Raw genomic sequence first — 19,107 nt, forward strand, 5'->3', positions numbered from 1 at the left:
TAGGCTAAGGAGGAAGCGCAGGAGCCAGACCTCCACTTCCCGGGATACCTATAAGCCTTTTGGTGGACGTAGGCGCAGGACGCGACGTCGGCGCTGTCGGTAGATTAAAACAAAAAAAAACAAAAAAAGGAACATTTTCCTATTTTTCCTTGAGTGGTCGTTCTCAAAATTGGTTCCAGAAACTTTAAGCCGACGTCTCCGCCTGACAACAGCATGCAAAGTTGTTTCGTCTTACCTTTCGAGTTGATTTGGGGCCCAGTTGGTGTGCTTAATTGTCTGGCCATCGGACCAGGTCAGCTTCTGGCTCCCGCCTTCAAAGCCACACCAGACCTTGTCGCATTTCTGGGGGGAGAAAAGAAACCAGTTCCAGTTGTCGCCGCAGAGTCCACTGCCGCTTCCGTCTCACCTGGTTGGAGAGCCCCAGCCAGAAGTGGTTGTACTTGGCCATGGTCGTCTTCACAAAGTCTTCCTCGGCCGAGGAGGTGATCGAGACCAGGTTGCCGCCCAGCTGGACGCAGTGGTGCCAGGCGCCCAGCCAACCGTTGGGGACTGCCATCTTCTTGTAGCAGCTGGTGCCGTGCCCGCGCCACCCGGGAGCACACTGGTTGGCTGAGGGCATAATTTGGGGAACGGGCGGACAGATCAGAGCACACCGATGGCATGTTTTTACTCGATGCTCTTCATTGGGCGCATGGCAACCAAATGCACGAGGATTCTGTCAGGGGGGGCAATGCTCATTGTCCCTTTGGCCCCTTCCAAAAACTTGCCTGTCCTTCATTTTGGGGTGAGCTGCTGATTGTTTGCATCAAAGCATCACTTGTGCCTGCCAAGGATTGATTGGTTGATTGATTCACTTTTATTTCTTCACAACATAATTGGTCATGATTACATGTCCACAGATCATGACATGAGATTGCACACAACTGCCCCAAAGTTCTGTTATTAAGCTTCAGATGTACAGTGGAGCAAACAAAGGATGTAGTCAGCCACCAATTGCGCAAGTTAAAAGATGCCTGTCATTTTCATCAGAGGTACTATGAGAGACAAAATGAATCGAACTCAAACTCACAGTGTTAGCACTTCATCTTCACCATCAGCGATCCCCACCCACCAGTCACGCACGTGTGGCAAATTGATGACCAATGACGTAAGCCCAAATCAGGTCATCGCACATTTCACCACTGGGGGGTGCTAAAGCACAAGGCAACTCAATTGACTAACATTGGAACAGTTGGACCCCGCTCCACTCTTTTTATCTCAGGAAGCCCGTGTCCTTGAATTAAATGACAAAGTACAAAGCCAAGCCAGGCTGGGCTGGGCTGGGCTGAGCTGAGCTGAGCAGTGCAGGGGTTTCATGGGGAAGAGGGGCTTTTAAACTGCGGGCTCAGTCAGGTAAACCGAATAAGCACGGGCCTCGAATGGACTCTGAGGGGCAAATGCAATCTTCAGATGAACACGCACTGAAAATCAGAGTCTCTCGTAAAAGTCCGGCTGAATTTTGCAAAGAATTTCACTGAGAAAAAGAAATGAATTTTTTGAGAGAGAAATTCATTGAGAGAAAGAAATGAATTACTACTAAGTGAATTCTTTGAAAACACATTTAGATGGTGCAAATGGAACACTCACGGCAGAAATATTTGGAACTGTGTCGCAAGTTCTTTTTGTGTGCGATAACAGAACAAACAGGAGCGTGTGATTATTTTCTGTACAGGAAGTCAACCATATTGTTATCAAGCCTAAGAAATCAGGCATGTGGTGCCCACAAGTTATCGGCTGAGCACTGACAATTTCCAATGGGAAAACAATACCAGCCATCTGTTTTTCTGGGGTTTCTTTCGATTCGAGCCAAATTTAATCAAGTCGATATTGTCCCGATTGTGAAAGATAAGGCTGGCAAAATCAATCGCAAAGACAAATCATCTTTGCTCGTAAGTAGGTCTTGTATACATAAATCATCATATGGATTTGTGTGTTTATTGATGTCTCTTTGATGACGTTTTTGATCATATAATTCATGAGACATTTTGTTCATGAAGAAATAGTTATTGTAGTAAGAGCTGTAAGAAATTATTATTGTTAAATTATAATGCTTATTTATCATTTATAATTTCGTTACAATGTACATAATTTTTTAATTATTATTCATTATATTTAGATGAAAGAAAAGGAAAAATATCTTTATAATAGAGGCGCTAAGAACTATCTGTTGTATAAAGGGCTGTAAGAAATAATTATTCGTAATATGTTTCAATAATATCAATAATGATTAAATATTAAGGCTAAGAAATTGTTTAGTTAGGTCCTAACTGTTAGGAAGAGCGCATGCAGGTGCGTCAAGTAGTGCTTTACAAGTTCATGCAAGTTCGGCAGGAATAGTTCACGCCAACAAAGACGTTACTTGCTACATGGTTGTTGTTGCATGATACGTAGATTGGTTGTTTTCGTGTTACTTTGTATCGTTATGTGGCGTGGAGAAATCGCGGACGTTTGAAACGTGTTGCTGCCTGCCGTCCGTCGCCCGTCATTCATATTTCTCACATCCACCGCTAGAGGTCTCCCCAGACCACCGAGATGCGCTCGTCCGTCTGAGTGAGTGTGCCCCTACTAGAGACAGTTTGACTTCCTCTATAGGCCCTTCGTAATTACTTCAAAGTCAAGTTGTTCGTATATTCTGACAGAGCAGCAGCCAACATAAACGAAAATGATAAACGCACCTTAAAAAGCCATCATAGCATTTGAACACGAACAGTTAGTCTTTGTGCTCACAATTGGATCCATTGCAATCAAGTGTTTTGATCTCAGGCATCGTAATGTTTTGACAAGAGTAGAAGCAGATGCAGACATGCGAACTCACAGTACATTTCATCACGTTGTCGACAGCGGTATTGTTTTAGCAATGAACTCTGTTGAACTGACTGGTTTTAATTGACTAAATTGCTTACCTGACGCGCATGTCCAATATACGCCAAGCAGGAGAATAGACCACTCGAGTGCCTCCCACATCTTGGAGAGAGATCGCGAAGACCAAATCGCCTCACTGAGCGATGGCAGTCAGGAGAAAAGAAATGATAAGTCGCCTTACTGACAATGGCCTGTCTATTCCAGTCAGGAGAAGAAAATGGATGGACGTTTGGTGTGCCTGCTTCAAGCCGGGATGCAGGCCACGCCCACACGTCAACTTCACGTAGCACAAAATGTGGGAGTGGCGAGCGCGTGTGACGACGCACTACTCTTTGGTCTTTTATTTCTTTGTTACTTTGTAAATGTTCTGGTGTATGCGGGAACAACCGCAAGAAGCAGTCAACTCATTTAACAGTAAATCGAAATCATGAAATCCAAGTATGAAAGTGGGAATGAAAGGAGGTGGAATTCAATGTATTCATTCATTTAACAGTAAATCGAAATCATGAAATCCAAGCATGAGAGTGGGAATGAAATGAGGTGTAATTCAATGTATTCATTTAACAGTAAATCGAAATCATGAAATCCAAGTATGAAAGTGGGAATCAAATGAGACGTACTTGTGAATGAAAATGAGCGAGGAGACGATGAGCAAATGAATCTGAGAGAAATGAGGGGGAAACGTCTCCAATTGAGCCTTGCGGGCCTTGAGTGCAAAAAGTTGCACACCATGCGGGGGGGGGGGGATCTTGTGGCTTGTTGGCTCTTTGGGGGAAGCACACGCTTGATGACTCAGACGACTCCTCGATGGGATTGTTATCTTGTACACATTTTCAGGCCCTTACACAGGATGACCAGATTTGGGGGGGTTTGAAAAGGAAGATACCCTTTTTTTGGGGGGGTCATGGGTGTGTCTGTGTATGTTATGACACAAATGACATGGTGTCTGTATAGCACTTGCATTTATTGGTTCAAATAGCACAAAACATATGTAAAATACTTTTTATTAATAATGTTTATAATATAAATATAAGAAAAAGTTTCATATTATTCTTATCGAATTTTTCATTCAGCTCCTCCGTGAACGTGCAGTTTGGTTTTGGCATTGCTTGTAAACACTCGGTGTAAGCTGACTAGCTCACCCTACATCCACACGCACGCGCGCACACACACACACACGCACACACACTCACACTCAGAGTGACAATCAGCAAAGTGATACATTTGAGGAGAAAGGCGTGACTTATTTGCGAACCATACTGAGAAACCTGGAATTGAGTGAAACGGAACGGAGTGGCAATTCTATTGACAATGTACTGTACATGTATTAAGTTTGAGGCAGTCCGAAAAAGTCCCGGAAGATTTTGAAATTGCCCCCAGACATCTTTTTAGCTCTCTAAAGTAGGACGAGAATATACAATTTTGAAGCCTGGCACCTGGACCCATATCACAAATGAACAAATCGGGAAAACAGTTCAAATTCCTTGCACAGTTGTTTATAAAAGAGCCAAGGTCTGTCTATCCATTAATAGCAATAGCAAAATTGTACCCAAATGGCGTCATGAGGAAGTCTGACTAATACTCGTACCTCGGGCGTAATAAATTAGTGGTCAAATTGACCGGATTGCCCTGTCCAAACCAGTAAACTATTAAATGAGTTAACCAGGTGACACACCGATTGTCTTTATTATTTTATTCTTTTTTTGGTCAATTAAACAAGGTAAAACAGCAGATGGTAAATTTAACAATAAGTAAATGAAATATAAGAAATCAATGATGAAAATACACGGTAAATCTAAGAGAATAACAACATGGTAAATTGGACAAAGGAATAATAATGCATGGTAAATCATCAGATGGCGTAATAATAATGTATGGTAAATTTAACAATAAGTAATTGAAATATAAGAAATCAATGATGAAAATGCACGGTAAATCTAAGAGAATAACAACATGGTAAATTGGACAAAGGAATAATAATGCATGGTAAATCATCAGATGGCGTAATAATAATGTATAGTAAATTTAACAATAAGTAATTGAAATATAAGAAATCAATGATGAAAATGCACGGTAAATCTAAGAGAATAACAACATGGTAAATTGGACAAAGGAATAAAAGTCTGTCTATCCATTGGTATCAAATAATTACATTGAAATCAGAGGATACGGCAAGGAGTGTCCATGGCCTTCTCAACATGAATTGTGGCCGAGATCCCGAAATGAACAGCCCAATCATATTGAACTGTTTCATTAAGAACAGTCATGACTCCCTACAGAGATCCTAACAGCCTGGAGTACAAAGCTGTTGGTGAGTCTGGTGGTGCGGGAGCGCAGGCCCCTGTACCTCTTCCCAGAGGGCAGCAGATCAAACAAAGTGTGAGCGGGGTGACTCACATCACACACAATTGTGGTTGCCTTGCGTGTGAGACGGGCGGTGTAAATGTCTTTCAGGGAGGGGAGTGAAGCACCATCTAATCCTACCAGCTGTGTTCACTATGCGCTGCAGGGCCTTCATGTTGTATTCAGTGCAGCTACCACCCCACACAGCGATACAACTGGAGAGGACGCTCTCAGTGGTGCCACGGTAGAATGTGCGCATGATGAGCACCTGCTCGCCTGAGTTTCCGCAGGAAGTACAGGCGGCGCTGAGCTTTCTTCGCCAGTGATGCATTGTTGGTGGTCCAGGAGAGCTCTTCACTGGTGTGCACCCCCAGGAAACTGGTGCTGCTCACTCTCTCCACCACAGCACCGTCGATGGTCAGTGGCAGGTGTTGGGTGTGACCCTTCCGGAAGTCAACAACAATCTCCTTGGTCTTGCTGACGTTCAGCAGGAGGTTGTTGTCCCTGCACCATGTGGCCAGAAGGTCGACCTCCGACCTGTATTGATTCTCGTCGCCCTTGGTGATGAGACCCACCAGCAGCAGCAGTAGTAGCAGTAGTAGTAGTAGTAGTAGTAATAATAGTAAGAGTAGTAGTAGCAGAAGTAGTAGTAGTAATATGTATTATTATTTTGTGATTAGAGTAAATATTGTTTGGGAGCAAATGGAGTAAGATTAAATTTCTCATCAATAGACGTTATGAAAACAATCAGCGACAAAGGGCACCCTGGGCACAAAAAGAACAAAATCTGAGACAAAGGGCGCCCTGGGCGCAATAAAAACATTTAGATCTGAATTTCTACATAAATCTAGGAAATAGATTCTTTGAAGAATTACAATTAATTTCGACAGTTTCAGCCCTCACAGCTGTTACAGGCAGGTGGGGTGGAGACAGGCAAAATCATTGAAATTGTTACTGTAGGAGAACTTCACTGAAGGGCAACATTTGTTTCTTCTAGATCACTTTATTCCCAAAATGTTCAACCAAGCAAGTTTTATGCCTCACATATTTGTGTAATTAAAAAAAGATACATCTTGGAATCTCTGTCATTATGTACAAGAAATACAATAACGTTTGAAAAACAAAAATAAATCCCTGCACCGTAACACAAAAATCTGGAGAACGAAAGAACAGGTTACAGCTCACCCTTAGCAACAAGCGCTCATTCACACACATACAGACAGTAGGACATGAATCATTTATAACATTCCACACATGCATACCGGTCATTTCTGCCTGGATGGTCCATGCCTCATTTTGTTTCATTCTCCCAGACATGACGTCCACGAAGGCCAACCTCTGAGACTTTTGCTCATGATATTGGAAGTATTGCAGTTACACAGGAATGTGTCATGGCGAGAAGAAACTGCATGTCAATGAGTGAGGAAAATGTCCATTTCATCAAAGCAGAACTACAAGGGATTTGTTCTGTCACCGGAGACAAAAAAAACCAAACAAATAAATGGGCCATCCATATACAGTAGTTTAAAATAAGAGAAGATACGAAACTATTTAAGTTACTATGCTGGAAACAAAAGTGCAGAGCATGAACAAATTCCAATATTTAGAACAAACATACCGAGAAAAAGAGAAAAATTTCAACCCTGAGTCTCATCAGAGCAACGAGAGCCTCTGACACTTGACATCGCACTACGACCGTCAGCGGGAAAACGCAATCCATAAGAACACGGGGCTTGTTTCTTTTTCTTGCAGCGTGACGCCAGTGGAATGACAGAAGAGTGACGACAAGCAAGTGACAAGCGGCGGTTGGTTTGAGTGGTCCCATGCGGCAGTTGCCCCCCCCCCCCCCCCCCCTCTCTCTCACTTGCAGTAGATTGGCAACTGCCATCAAAGTGGGCATCTCATCACGAGTAGATGGTGATGACTTCGCTTCCTCCACCTCGGACCAGCAGAACACGCTCCAAACCCTCGGTGAGAACCTCCAGGAACTCCATGTCTGCTCAGTGAGTCACGGACACCCAAACATTCACGCAGACGCTGAACCTCTCTGAGCACAAAACAAACCACCAAAAGGATTAAGGATACAGTTCTCATCTCCGTCCGGGTTCTTGGGTGGTCCCGGCATGTTGAGGAGGACTACTCTGGCGTCGTGAGATTTGTTGACGATGACTTCGTTGAGCTTGACGGCCGTGTGCATCCTCCTCACGTTGGAATGGTCACTGAAGAAAAAGACATACTGGATGATGCTTGTGCGGAGGGGGAGGAGCGACGTATGAACACTGACGGTCGGATGCTGAGCATGTCTCTGAAGCCCTCGGGCGTGGAGCATCCAGAGTGCGCTGCCCGGTACTGCGACGCCTTCTCTTTGGTCCAGGTCATTTGAACGCGACGGTGGCGCTCGGACGAGGACCCGTCGCCGGCCGCCGCTCGCTCCCGCTCGCCGCCGTCCGTTTCGTCGTCCTCGTCTGAGCCGATGCTGGTCAGTCGCAACATGGAGTTGCGGTCCTTGACCAGCTGAGCCTGGCCCGCGGGTCACAAGATAAAGTGGCAACGTCAGGTCATAGGTTCCTCTTGGACTTGTCTGCCTCAGCCCTGGCTCCCGCGAATTGGCGCGCGACACATACTGACTCGCTAGCTCAACTACATCACATCTACAGTACTAATGCGTGGGCCTTCGAGTGGATATTAAAGCTAACTCCTCAAATCGCTCGCCATAATTCCGTAGAAGCAATCTACTTGGACTAGCTGATGGCTGGCTACTCACATCATCAAAACTCCAGCGCACCCGCTGAGGAAATCCAGCGGCGAGAAGGAAGCCAATATTTGAAAAATGTAAGGGTCAGGCGGGTGGAAATATTGCCCACACGTAGCCGCGCGGCCTTACCTCTCGCTCACGGTCCGATTTGGAAAGCCGCATCTGGCGGAGCATCTGCGACCTCTGCTCCATCATCAGGGTCCTCTCGTAAGTGTAGGCGCTGATGTCGCTGTCGTGCTGGGACAGCAAAAAGATGCGTTTAGTTGATGCCCTCCAAATTAAGAAGAGCAGCGGTGGCTTACCATCTCAACGACTTCCACCTCGGCCTCGATTCGTAAGTGATAGAGGAACGTCGCTAGGTCCTTCTTCATTTGGATGGAATTGTCCTCCATCTGGGCCACGGTAAAGATGCGCATCCCGCACTTTCGCCATACCTACTCCAGGCCAGGGAGAGAAGAACACAGCAAGGTTAATAGAGTTCGCTGGACAACAAAACAGAGTTTTTAATCGGCAACTAATGTATTGTGTGGCCGGCACCTTGTGCTGGCGTAGCAGGAAGGGCAGCAGCATCAGCATCCCGCCGTCGTGCACGATCCACCACACGTCCATGTAGCCGTCGGCGCACGGCTCGTTGTTGCTGGGAAAGAGGGAGATGTTTTTCGGCACCAGCAAGGCCAGGTGAGCGGCCGTGGTGACGCGCACTGTGTCTGGAGGGAGGACAGGGGGCGCCGTCAGACTCTCAATTGAAAGACAGTGGTGGGACGTACAAATCTTTTAGTAGCAGGCATCTGTTCTTTCGACACATATTTTTGAAGCCGCGCAACTTAGTCAGCAACAGTTCAGAATTGTAAATGCCATAAATGGGAGAAGAGATAGATTTGTGTTGTAGGTAAGCAACAGTGAGAAAAAGACACACACACACACACACACACACACAGACACACACACACACACACACACACACACACACACACACACACACACACACACACACACACACACACACACACACACACACACACACACACACACACACACACACACACACACACACACACACACACACACACACACACACACACACACACACACACACACACACACACACACACACACACACACACACACACACACACACACACACACACACACACACACACACACACACACACACACACACACACACACACACACACACACACACACACACACACACACACACACCACACACACACACACACACACACACACACACACACACACACACACACACACACACACACGAGTAAGAGTATGTTTGCCACTTGTGTGGGACGGAGAGGAGCGAGAAGCAGCACTCACGGATGAAGGTCTTCCAGGACTGCGGATCTTCGCTCTGCCTCCAGGCATGAGGCCATCCCATCACCACGGTGTTGGGCTTCATCCCCCCCAGACCGCTGGACTGGATCATATGACTGATGCCTTCACGTGCCTTCTGTGCGACGATGCACTGGCAGAACCCTTTGACCCGCTCCTTGTCCATCAGAAGCTTTAGGGTCTGACAAGATGAATTTTATTTGTGTTAATCAAAAAGCAGGACCTTGTAGTCCAGAAATCAAACCCTGGCCGACGAGATCTCACCTGTTCCGCCGCCAATGCCTCTCCGTAGCTGTGAAGGAAGTTGCCGGAAACTACCGTGCCCACGATGGTCAGGCCTTTTCCTGCCTTCAGCTGGCTGGCAAAGGTCAGCAGGCGCGGAGACTTGACGTGCGCGTCTTCATCCAGTTTGAGTAAAACCAACAGCTGCGGCCTGCAGGAGACAGGTCTTGAATTGGAGCCCGAATCAATTCTTGCCGTCTTCACCTCACGGGGAGAATTGTGTACCTCCAGTTTTTAGTGTGAGGTGGGCCCTCTTCCAACCGCAAGAGGGCGTAGCGGGCGGCGCTGAGCGAGAGTCCGCGGATTCCATCTCCCCACTCCTTCTCTGCTCTGGATTGCAATACAGGACAGACACTCATGTTACCCATTGCTCATAATTCAGTGAATTATGTGTTTAAATGTGTTTCTAATCTCTGTGTTAAAAGACTTTAAATATGAAGTGGCATAAATGCTACAAAAACATGCGTAGGGAGAATTTCTCAAGGGTACTGTATTTCTTTATTGCAAATTTCACTTACTCCGAGGGTGGCTAGAAACGTTAACCCCAGCGATGGAGGGGGGATTACTGTAGTGTAAAAGTGTCAAATTGAAAATATAACCAATGTTTTGGTGTAACGTTGAGGAGGCGGGGCTAAATGTTGCCCATGACCACATTTTGTTCAACGTGAGCGACTGTTGTCAGCTCTCTTAGCCTTGAGCAGCCACGGCACATCCAAAGATGGAGGCGCTCGTACGTCTAGGTACCACTATAAAGTGAAGGTAACCCTGAACGGCACATGCCATCGCCATGGAAACATACCCGTGGTACTCGATGTACTTGTAGATCATGCCTGCAATCACTATGGCAACGATTGCATAGTACCAGGAGGAGATGAACATGAGCGCCAGGCAGATGGTCATCCCCAAAAATGACAAGGTCCTTGACACACACACACACACACACACACACGCACACACACACACACACACACACACACACACACACACACACACACACACACACACACATACACAAGCACAGACACGGTGAGTCTGTGTGGATCCACAGCCAACGCAGCCACGGCTGCGGCGCACACACCAGTGGTAGTAGGAAAAGCGTGGTCTCCAGTTGGGCGTCCTCAGGAGGGTCTGCAGGGCGCAGGCCAGGTTGACAAACAGGTAGCACATCAAGAAGAACCTGGACAGAGAAGAAGATTGACAGCTCTGACGACCAATGACGTGACACGAGAGGGGTTGGGACGTCTCACATGGTCAGGATTGGAGCCACCAGGTCCAGAGAGGCAATGAGGATGCCCAGCTCAGCGATGAGGGCCGTCAGCAGCAGCGCCCAGGTGGGTTCGCCGTTGGCTTTACCGTGACCGAACACCTGACGCACACCAGCAAAAGCGAGTCAGCACATTGCCTAACACACAGGCTGAGAATGTCCGACAGTGTAAGTTCCAACCCGAAGAAAGGGAATAATGTTGTCTTTGGCGATAGCCTGCAGAAGCCTTGGAGCACCCGTCAACGACTGGAGACCCGCGCCACACGTGGAGAAGAAGGATCCCACCACAATGACCCAAGGAGTGGGCCAGGCTAACGTGGCCACTACCAAATTCCCTCGGACAGAGTCTCCAAACCTGCGGGAAATGACAACGTTCAAAAACATCTCTCTTACACAGGGAGACACGTAACGAATGGAACCGACTTGTCTCTGAGGACCACACCGTCGATGCAGGCGCCAAATAAAACAACGCTGCTGAGGTCTGGGTAAAGGAAACTCAGGAAAACGTCAAACCTTCAAAGGTCAGCTCAAACATAATTCTTTTGCGTTGCATCTACTAGCGTCATGCTAATGCTAATTTAACACAAACGGAGTGGCAATACATGTAGAAAGACAATATTACTACAGTCAGTGATAAATTCCTTATCGTCCGTGAGGAATGAGTCATATTAGTGCCGTACTGATAAGCGGAGTGGAGTTGTAATGTTGCCACGACCAGTACAGTATATCTGTCTGTTCCGAGGTGGACAAATCATGCACATCAAGAAGGGTAGCACAATACCTTTTTAGTTCTTGCAGTGTGATAACAACTGTTAAAATAACTTTTGCAGTTTTTTTTTTTTTTTTATGGGGTCAAACAAAAGGTGTTTCCATTCATTTCAATTGGGAAAAGATATGTTAACGTTTTGCATACAGCGCGTCGGTGTGAGTGAAATTCACACTGCACTGTGCTCTAATGCAGTGGTCCCCAACCACCGGGTGGTCCCCAACCACCGGGCCGCGGACCGGTACCGGTCCGTGGGTCACTTTGTACCGGGCCGCCAAGCCACACAGAAAAAAAAAAAAAAATTGTTTTAATCGACGATCAATTAATTCAGGTCAAGACGCTCGTCCCGGTCACGTGACATGTTTCCCCAGTCGAGCTAGCAAAAATGAGTAAGTATTTATTTTGAAAAATATAAAAAAAATTGGCGATTCTCTCCCAATTACATCCGTCGGTTCAGGTCAAGACGCTCGTCTCGGTCACGTGACATGTCACCTCAGTTGAGCCTGCGAAGCAAGCAAAAATGAGCAAGAAACAGAGATGTTTGGAAAGCTTCTTCGGAAAGGGAAAAAAGCCCAATGAGGAGACGGAAGAAGAAGAGGCTACGACTTCTAAGAAAAGGAAAGCTGCATTTAAAAGACTATGACGCGCCAAGCCCACTCTGCATAATATGTGGCGACAGGCTAGCTAACGAGGCAATGAAGCCCTCAAAACTGCTTCGGCACATGGAGACCAAGCATCCTGCATTAAAAGACAAACCTTAACCACTTCGGGTGTCATTGTCTCCGATTACGCCTAGATGGGACCGGCTCGTTTCTGACAAACAAGCTCAGTGCTCCCACTAATTCAATGTAATGGTGAGTTTTATTTTAATGTCGTTTATACTTGTTTTTATGCCAGTCGTATCATTTTATTTCATCGTATTCATATATTTGTTATAAATGTATTATTTATTTATATAAATGTATTATTTAGTTATATAAATCTATTATTTATTTATATAAAGGCCGGTCCGCGAAAATATTTCTTACACGTAACCGGTCCGTGGCGCAAAAAAGGTTGGGGATCACTGCTCTAATGGAAGGATACAAATAAAGGAGGTGGTGAGGATAGCAAGGATGGTCCCGATGGGGATGGACCGCTGGGCGTCTTTTAGGTCCCCTGACCGATTCGAACCGGCCATGATTCCTGTGGAAGACAAGTAAACGCCTCAAAATGAGCAAGCTTCAGGAAAACCCTCCTCCACCTCTTAATGGGGATGGGTGAGTACCAATAGTGAAAATAAAGAAAATGTTTACCTGTGACGGAGGGGAAGAAGATTCCCACCAGGAGGGTGAAGGAGGTGGTGATGTCAGCAAAGACGTAAGGCTGCTGTGTGGATGGCAAACCCGCTCCCTGGGAGGAGCTCAAAGAGCCTTTCTCCACCACGTCTCCTTTGCCAAGGTATGAGCTCCACAGGTTCTCTGCGCCGCAAAGGAGGAACGTCACGCGCCATCGCGGCCAAAACGGCTACCAATGCGTGCGGCGTTACCGGAGATGATGCCGCTGGCCAAACCAGGGATACCGTCGATGCGGGAGAAGTTATTGGCTGCAAAGTAGTCGTCACAGGAGGAGTTGAGTTCGACACTCTGGCAGAAGCGGCTCCACAAGTATGTGGTATTCTCGCCGGGACTGGGGACCAGCTCCGTTGTCGCCAGAGTCGTGGTGTTGCCGTCCGCTGGAAAAAAGGGTGAAATGTTTGTCAACTTTGCAGGCCTCCTTAGCGTGCAAACGGTGGTGCACGACATCAAAACGCACCGCCGCCAAGCGTCTCATTGGTCACCTCCCTCTCGGCGGACAGCGGGACGGTTTTAGCGCACTGCTGGTCGACGAGGTCGTGGCCGTTGATGGTTCGGTTTCCGAGCGTACATACCCTGCAAAGATCAAGTTCGGGTAAATTTCAGTGGGAATTGTAAGAGTAGTTCAAATTGGAAACCTTCCATTTATGAATGAAATCATTGCGATAATCTTACGTCGCGCTTTGTCACAAATGTCAAGCATTTAGATGAGACAACGCACCGGCGACGGGACGGCAGTACGTACGGGAAATTGGGCGGCCTGAAAGCGGAGACCAGCGCGCCCACATAAATGGAGACGATGGAGACGATGACGCAGGCCAGGAAGACAGAGGCCAGTTTGTTGACGTACTTGACGCCCACAAAGACCAGCAGGGACATGAGGAGGAGGCAGACGGAGCCGTAGACACGCATGTTGTTCAACATGGCCGCACCCTCGCCCTCCAGTCCCTTGGCGGTGAAGATGGCCGCCTCAGGTGCGATGTACATCTGGAGGAGGAGACGAGGGAGTGTCGTGGCCTGCGAGCCAGGACTTGGCAAAAACGAGCAACTCACCAGCAGGATCTCGACGGCTCCGAGGATATACATGGCCCCTGCAAAGGTGGTACCCAGGTAGAAGCACAGACCCACCGCCCCCCCAAACTCCGGACCCAGAGAGCGGCTGATCATGAAGTAGGAACCGCCGGCTGCAGGGGGAAAGAGTAAGGTCAGTTATTAACATACAGTTGGAGTATCTAGACTAGACCTACGTAGTGAACAAAGAATGATCTGGGGTTACCTGGAACCACTCCATTGGTGGCAATGGCACTCATGGATATGGCGGTCAGCATTGTCTGGAGGCACAAAAAGAGGTCAAAGAGGGTGAGATTGCTCTTCACCCCCTTTGGCGAAACTCTGCGGCACTCACGCAGCAGCAGCAGATGAAGACGATGCAGAGGCCCTGCAACACGCCGGCGGTCCCCACCACCCAGGTCAAACGTAGGAACAAGATGACGCCAAAGATGTTCTGCAGGCACGGCAGGTACACGCCCATGAAGGTTCCCATGCGCGGTGACTGTGGAGAGCCGCCAGAGCACACCAAATAAGCTCCCGGTGAAGCTTCAGTTTCAAAATTGCTTCATGAACCAGTTGTATTTTTTTGACCACTCTCGATGGCACTCTTAGTTTAATTCAAGGAGCTTTAGAAAATGGCAGGTCAGCTCAATGCTGAACAGAGTGCCATCTAAAAGTGCCACACGGTGAGGAAAATTTTGCTATAATCAATTGTAGCGACATTTTGAAGTACCTTGGCCTTCTTCTTCTCATTGTTGCTCTCGGCCTCCTCGTGCTCCTTAGCGCCCTGCATCAGGTTGGTATAGTTGGCCAGACGACTGAGCAGGGACGAAACTTTGGGCCGCGTGTCCATTTCCTCCTGCGAGCAGCGGGAAGACGATGACGTCCGAGACTCGAGGAATGAGACGAGCTACCGGAATGGGACCCAAACCTCAAACAAGGCCAAGTTCCTGTCATAGAAGTCGTCATCATCCGCACCGTGGCTGTTGTTGATGTACACGCTAGACAGTTTGGAATTTCCATCCCCTGCAAGACAGAGCACAACAAACGTAAACACAACAAGCCTCCTTCCCCTTGGTGCCTCCCGTAAGCCAACTACCAAGGTGTGAACGTAAACACGACGCTAGTTAATTAATATTAGGCCGTCGCACTGTTCATCGCTTACACAAAAAGCAACACTCGTTCTTGGAGATCTGTTCCTCAACCCTATTTGGGTTTTTTTTTTTTAACAATATAGCGATTTTGTCAATAATTTGACAGATTCGCCTGTCTAAAAGAATCTTCTAAATGAGAGAGGATGGGAAGGCAAAAAAAAACCAAAACAGATCAAATGACAGGCTGAGGTCAGCACACCTGCATGGGATTCATGTGGCATCACTGCGAGGGGGGGCGGCGAGGAAGGGGCAGCGCCGCGCTGCCTCACTACTCCAAAATGTTTGTTCCCGACTAAGCGCCACACGTGGGAAAACTTGAAACTCAGTGGGATTAAGCGGCTCAATTCCTACTTATGGAAGCTTATTATGTAGCGACGGTGTGGGGCGGCCTCGTTACTATAGACACGCACGAGTTGTTCTTTCAAGCGCGGAAGTGAAAGTGTCAGCTGACTGTCTCACGAGCAGACGACAGCGGATTTTGCAGACTCTTGTCTTAAACGCTGAGTCAGGGAAGCAAAAGGAGAGTTTGTTGGGCAAAACAAAAGGCCAGTTTCTCCATTTGATAGCTAATGCGGTTGGATTCCGTTCTTTTTTAGCGGGTAGTTGCAGCCGAGTGGTTACGAACGGCGCCTGCCACCGCTCTTGAGCAAGGTGGCGAAACTTCAAGAAAGTCACTTCCGGAAAAGGCACAATGGGCAAAGCTCAGAACAGGGTATGGGTTTTGGGTTACACTCGTGTGACAACTAATAAATCCTGACCGAGCAACCGGCACATCTCCTAAAATCCAGATTACATTCCAGATTAGTAGGCCAGTTCACACTTGGGGATTATTCTATGTGCACGTCCTCACCTTGCTCCATGTTACTGTGGTCCGGCGTTTCCGTGCCGCCTCCTCCTGTCGGTGCCACGACTCCCATCGATGAGTCGCTGGGCGGCTCGCTTCGGCTGACGCTTTCCCGGGAGCCGAAGCGCACGTGGTTGCCGGAGCGGGAGCTGATTTCGGGCGACGTGTCCGACAGCCCGGGGTGGTCCTCCGCCTTGGTGGGCGTCACGGTGAACCTCACCGACGTCATGGCGAAGCCCGAGTGGGGTGTGGGGTCGGGAAGTTCGGGGCGAGCGAAGGGAGGGCGGCTGGTGGGCTCACAGGCTAGCGAGCGTGGCTGAATCTAACTGAGTTTAGCTGATGCTTGTGGAAGAGGGAACGATTGCCCGTATAATTATTTCTTTGACAGTCGCCATTCTCCATCGAGGCGACGTAATTGGCCAACACCAAGCTTAAGTGCCCAACAGCGCTTTCCTTAAGGGCTGTCACTATCAAATATTTTGACAATCTATTTTTTTGTTGATCAATAGATTCGGATTAAAAAGTAAAATTGTACATTTAAAATATATATTTTTTAATTTTACAAACCGATTACTGTTTTTTGCAATTGTTTAATAATTAAACTAAGTCAAATAAACAAAAAGGAAAGAGCTACTAATTGATGCGAGTGAAGGCCTCTTAATTTGAAACACACTTCTGAGGCTGCTTCAGGTTCAGCTACATGTCATTCATACGACGGCTTCAAATTTCCATTACTTCCATCACATGAAACTGGAAAATTGATTACTGGTTTTGTCAAGTGAGAAAATAGACTAAAACCTTATATTTTAAAATATGTTATTTATATTTACATATATTAACATATTATTAGAATATTGGGCTAATATGGCTGCTTTCATTAACAGACTACACAAATCAGAGAATATTTGTTGAACGAGCTAAAATTCGGAGGATTTGGAACATTAAAATAAATCTGGCTCTAAATGATTAATCAATAAAATAGTGGTTGAGTAATTTCACAATTGTTTTTTGAGTAATTGACTAAAAGTGGCGCTTTGCTTTAAGCCAATTTGCTGAGCGTGTGTCTTTTCTACCGGGGCAGGGGCAAGGGTCAAGGATTGGAGGGTATGGAGCAGTAGAACAAGAACAGGGGGAAAGACAGAAAGCAAGAATGGAAAAAAATAACAGCGTTATTGTCACAATATATACCATATCAAACACAATTGTGTCATGCTTTCATAGAGGACAACATCTAATGGAAATATTTACAGATGTGAGGCTGAAATTGACACACAATTAATCAATTATTAATATATCTACCGACTATCGAGCCATAAAAAAAATCAAACACTGAAATATTTAAAGACTTATCTCCAAGTGAGTACAATACCACATACTTCTTGTTTTGTACAGGTTGTCAATAATTTGCATTGGAACCAAAACTCAAAATTCACTTTAAAGGCTCTTTAATGGGGTGACTTTATTCATGACATCCTAACAGGTTCACACACATAGGCAAATGACTCACCAAGGTATCTACACAAAGCATCTCAAAAAATAACCAGGGTCAACCTGGCTCCAACCGGTCGGACCAGTTGCTGCTTGCTGCTTTGTTTCATAACTCGATGTTTCCGAAGAGGAAACGGCGGCTGGATGCCTTTTACCCGTTTTTTTGGTCTTGTTTTGGGAATAAAAACAGTTGTGGAATGGGAGCTTGGGGGGGGTATACTGACCAACACCTTGCTTGGCATTTTACCCTCAAGGAACATCAACCTCTGGCAGATGCATCCATTTGGATGGCTCCTAATGTAAACGGTGCTTAAAGTAAATAAAAATAGAGCATGGAACAACATGTGTGCACATTGTCAAATTAGATGGTCCACATTTATGATGTAGCCTTCATTCACTTGTCAGGTATAAGCGCATGAAATGATCAAGATGAACAATCATCAGATGTAATGTAAATACTAGAGCTGCTAAAATAAAAAATAGCAATATTGCAAAATTGGCCCATGCAATACTCATATTGAAAGATATGTAATAAGATTCTTATGAAATTGTATGCTTTTGCCTAAAATTGCCCAGTCAAACTTAAATTGCATTTCAATAGTTAAATATTAGCTGAGGCAATTACTATTAATTAGCTAAGAAAATATTGAGTTGTCTTATTATCCCAAGTAAAAAAAAAATTCATTCTTCAATAAATAATTTGAAAAAAAAGGTATGTGTTAAATATTGCGATATCGATATAGCTCGATTCAAAAACCATATCGCAGCCGTAGTACTGTACTGTACCGTATATATCATCAGTGCGGCAGCATTGGTGGTTACGTGAACGTTACATTTTGTACACCAAAACGTAAGATGCCAGTACTCATGTAATAAATGACACATTAACAAACCTATGAATGAATGAATGAATGAATGAATGAATATGTCCGTAATGGCTTAATTAATGAGTAACGCGAACGAACCCTAAGCAAGCTGCTTGCCATGCTCGCCATAATAATACTTTTTTGAAGTATTTTGGAAAACATTTTCAAAATATGGCAATAGAGCCCAGTGTTTAAAGGATGAGAAATGAAGAATGTCGCAACAGCTGCTCGCTTGTACGTCTTTGTGGCGACAGAATGGATTGCGGTGGGAGATGCGGACATTTAAGACCAGCTGCAACCAGTTTACAGCTTTGCGTCTTTCGTTCCCAAGCTTGTTTTTTTTTCTTTCTTTTAATCGGCAATGAGCGTCAAAAAATGAAGAGAGGAACACAGAAACGCCGGTCGCCTGGCTGGGTTGGCAGGTTCCAGCCCGGTGCCAGCCAGCACTATGCTAACGTTAGCCACCGATTTGCCCATGCCGCGCGACTGTCAACTGTCAACCCCCGTGACACACAACGCAAGCGGTGCGTAAGACTCATACCTGGATTTGGTGACGTGGACGCTCTACCGAGTTGTTCCACGCTCGGACGGCTGTGGAAGCGGGGGGCTCCTCTCGGCAGTTTATCGACTCCTTATTGTCCAGTCGAGAAGCAAAACTGTATATTTTGTCCCTTGCAAACCACCGTCCTTACTCCCCGACCGCA

General features: G+C 46.3%; 2 protein-coding genes across 3 annotated transcripts; both read right to left on the reverse strand.

Annotated features, from left to right (window-relative positions):
- Positions 1-231: 231 nt before the first annotated feature.
- On the reverse strand, positions 232-3,045 carry LOC119129705 (C-type lectin domain family 7 member A-like). Its single transcript, XM_037263083.1, has 3 exons — positions 2,943-3,045; positions 407-609; positions 232-342 (listed from the first exon to the last, which is right to left on the reverse strand). The coding sequence occupies exons 1-3, from the start codon at positions 3,001-3,003 to the stop codon at positions 232-234; spliced, it is 375 nt and encodes a 124-aa protein (XP_037118978.1). The 5' UTR covers positions 3,004-3,045.
- Positions 3,046-6,227: 3,182 nt separating this feature from the next.
- LOC119128775 (solute carrier family 12 member 6-like) lies at positions 6,228-19,091 on the reverse strand. 2 transcript variants are annotated; one of them, XM_037261530.1, is made up of 27 exons: positions 18,945-19,091; positions 16,056-17,118; positions 14,983-15,077; positions 14,785-14,910; positions 14,407-14,553; positions 14,278-14,332; positions 14,055-14,185; positions 13,747-13,988; positions 13,462-13,577; positions 13,196-13,381; positions 12,963-13,127; positions 12,754-12,852; positions 11,325-11,382; positions 11,082-11,256; positions 10,885-11,003; positions 10,716-10,814; positions 10,437-10,556; positions 9,863-9,967; positions 9,620-9,788; positions 9,341-9,536; positions 8,537-8,706; positions 8,302-8,433; positions 8,129-8,236; positions 8,009-8,032; positions 7,529-7,764; positions 7,330-7,463; positions 6,228-7,240 (listed from the first exon to the last, which is right to left on the reverse strand). In XM_037261530.1, the coding sequence occupies exons 2-27, from the start codon at positions 16,276-16,278 to the stop codon at positions 7,149-7,151; spliced, it is 3,522 nt and encodes a 1,173-aa protein (XP_037117425.1). In that variant the 5' UTR covers positions 16,279-17,118; positions 18,945-19,091; the 3' UTR covers positions 6,228-7,148. The 2 variants fall into 2 exon arrangements, with proteins under 2 accessions (XP_037117425.1, XP_037117426.1); XM_037261531.1 differs by lacking the exon at positions 8,009-8,032 and having other exon boundaries at positions 18,945-19,090.
- Between the last annotated feature and the right edge of the window lie 16 nt (positions 19,092-19,107).

The sequence above is a fragment of the Syngnathus acus genome, chromosome 10, assembly GCF_901709675.1.
Source record: "Syngnathus acus chromosome 10, fSynAcu1.2, whole genome shotgun sequence".
NCBI lineage: Eukaryota > Metazoa > Chordata > Actinopteri > Syngnathiformes > Syngnathidae > Syngnathus > Syngnathus acus.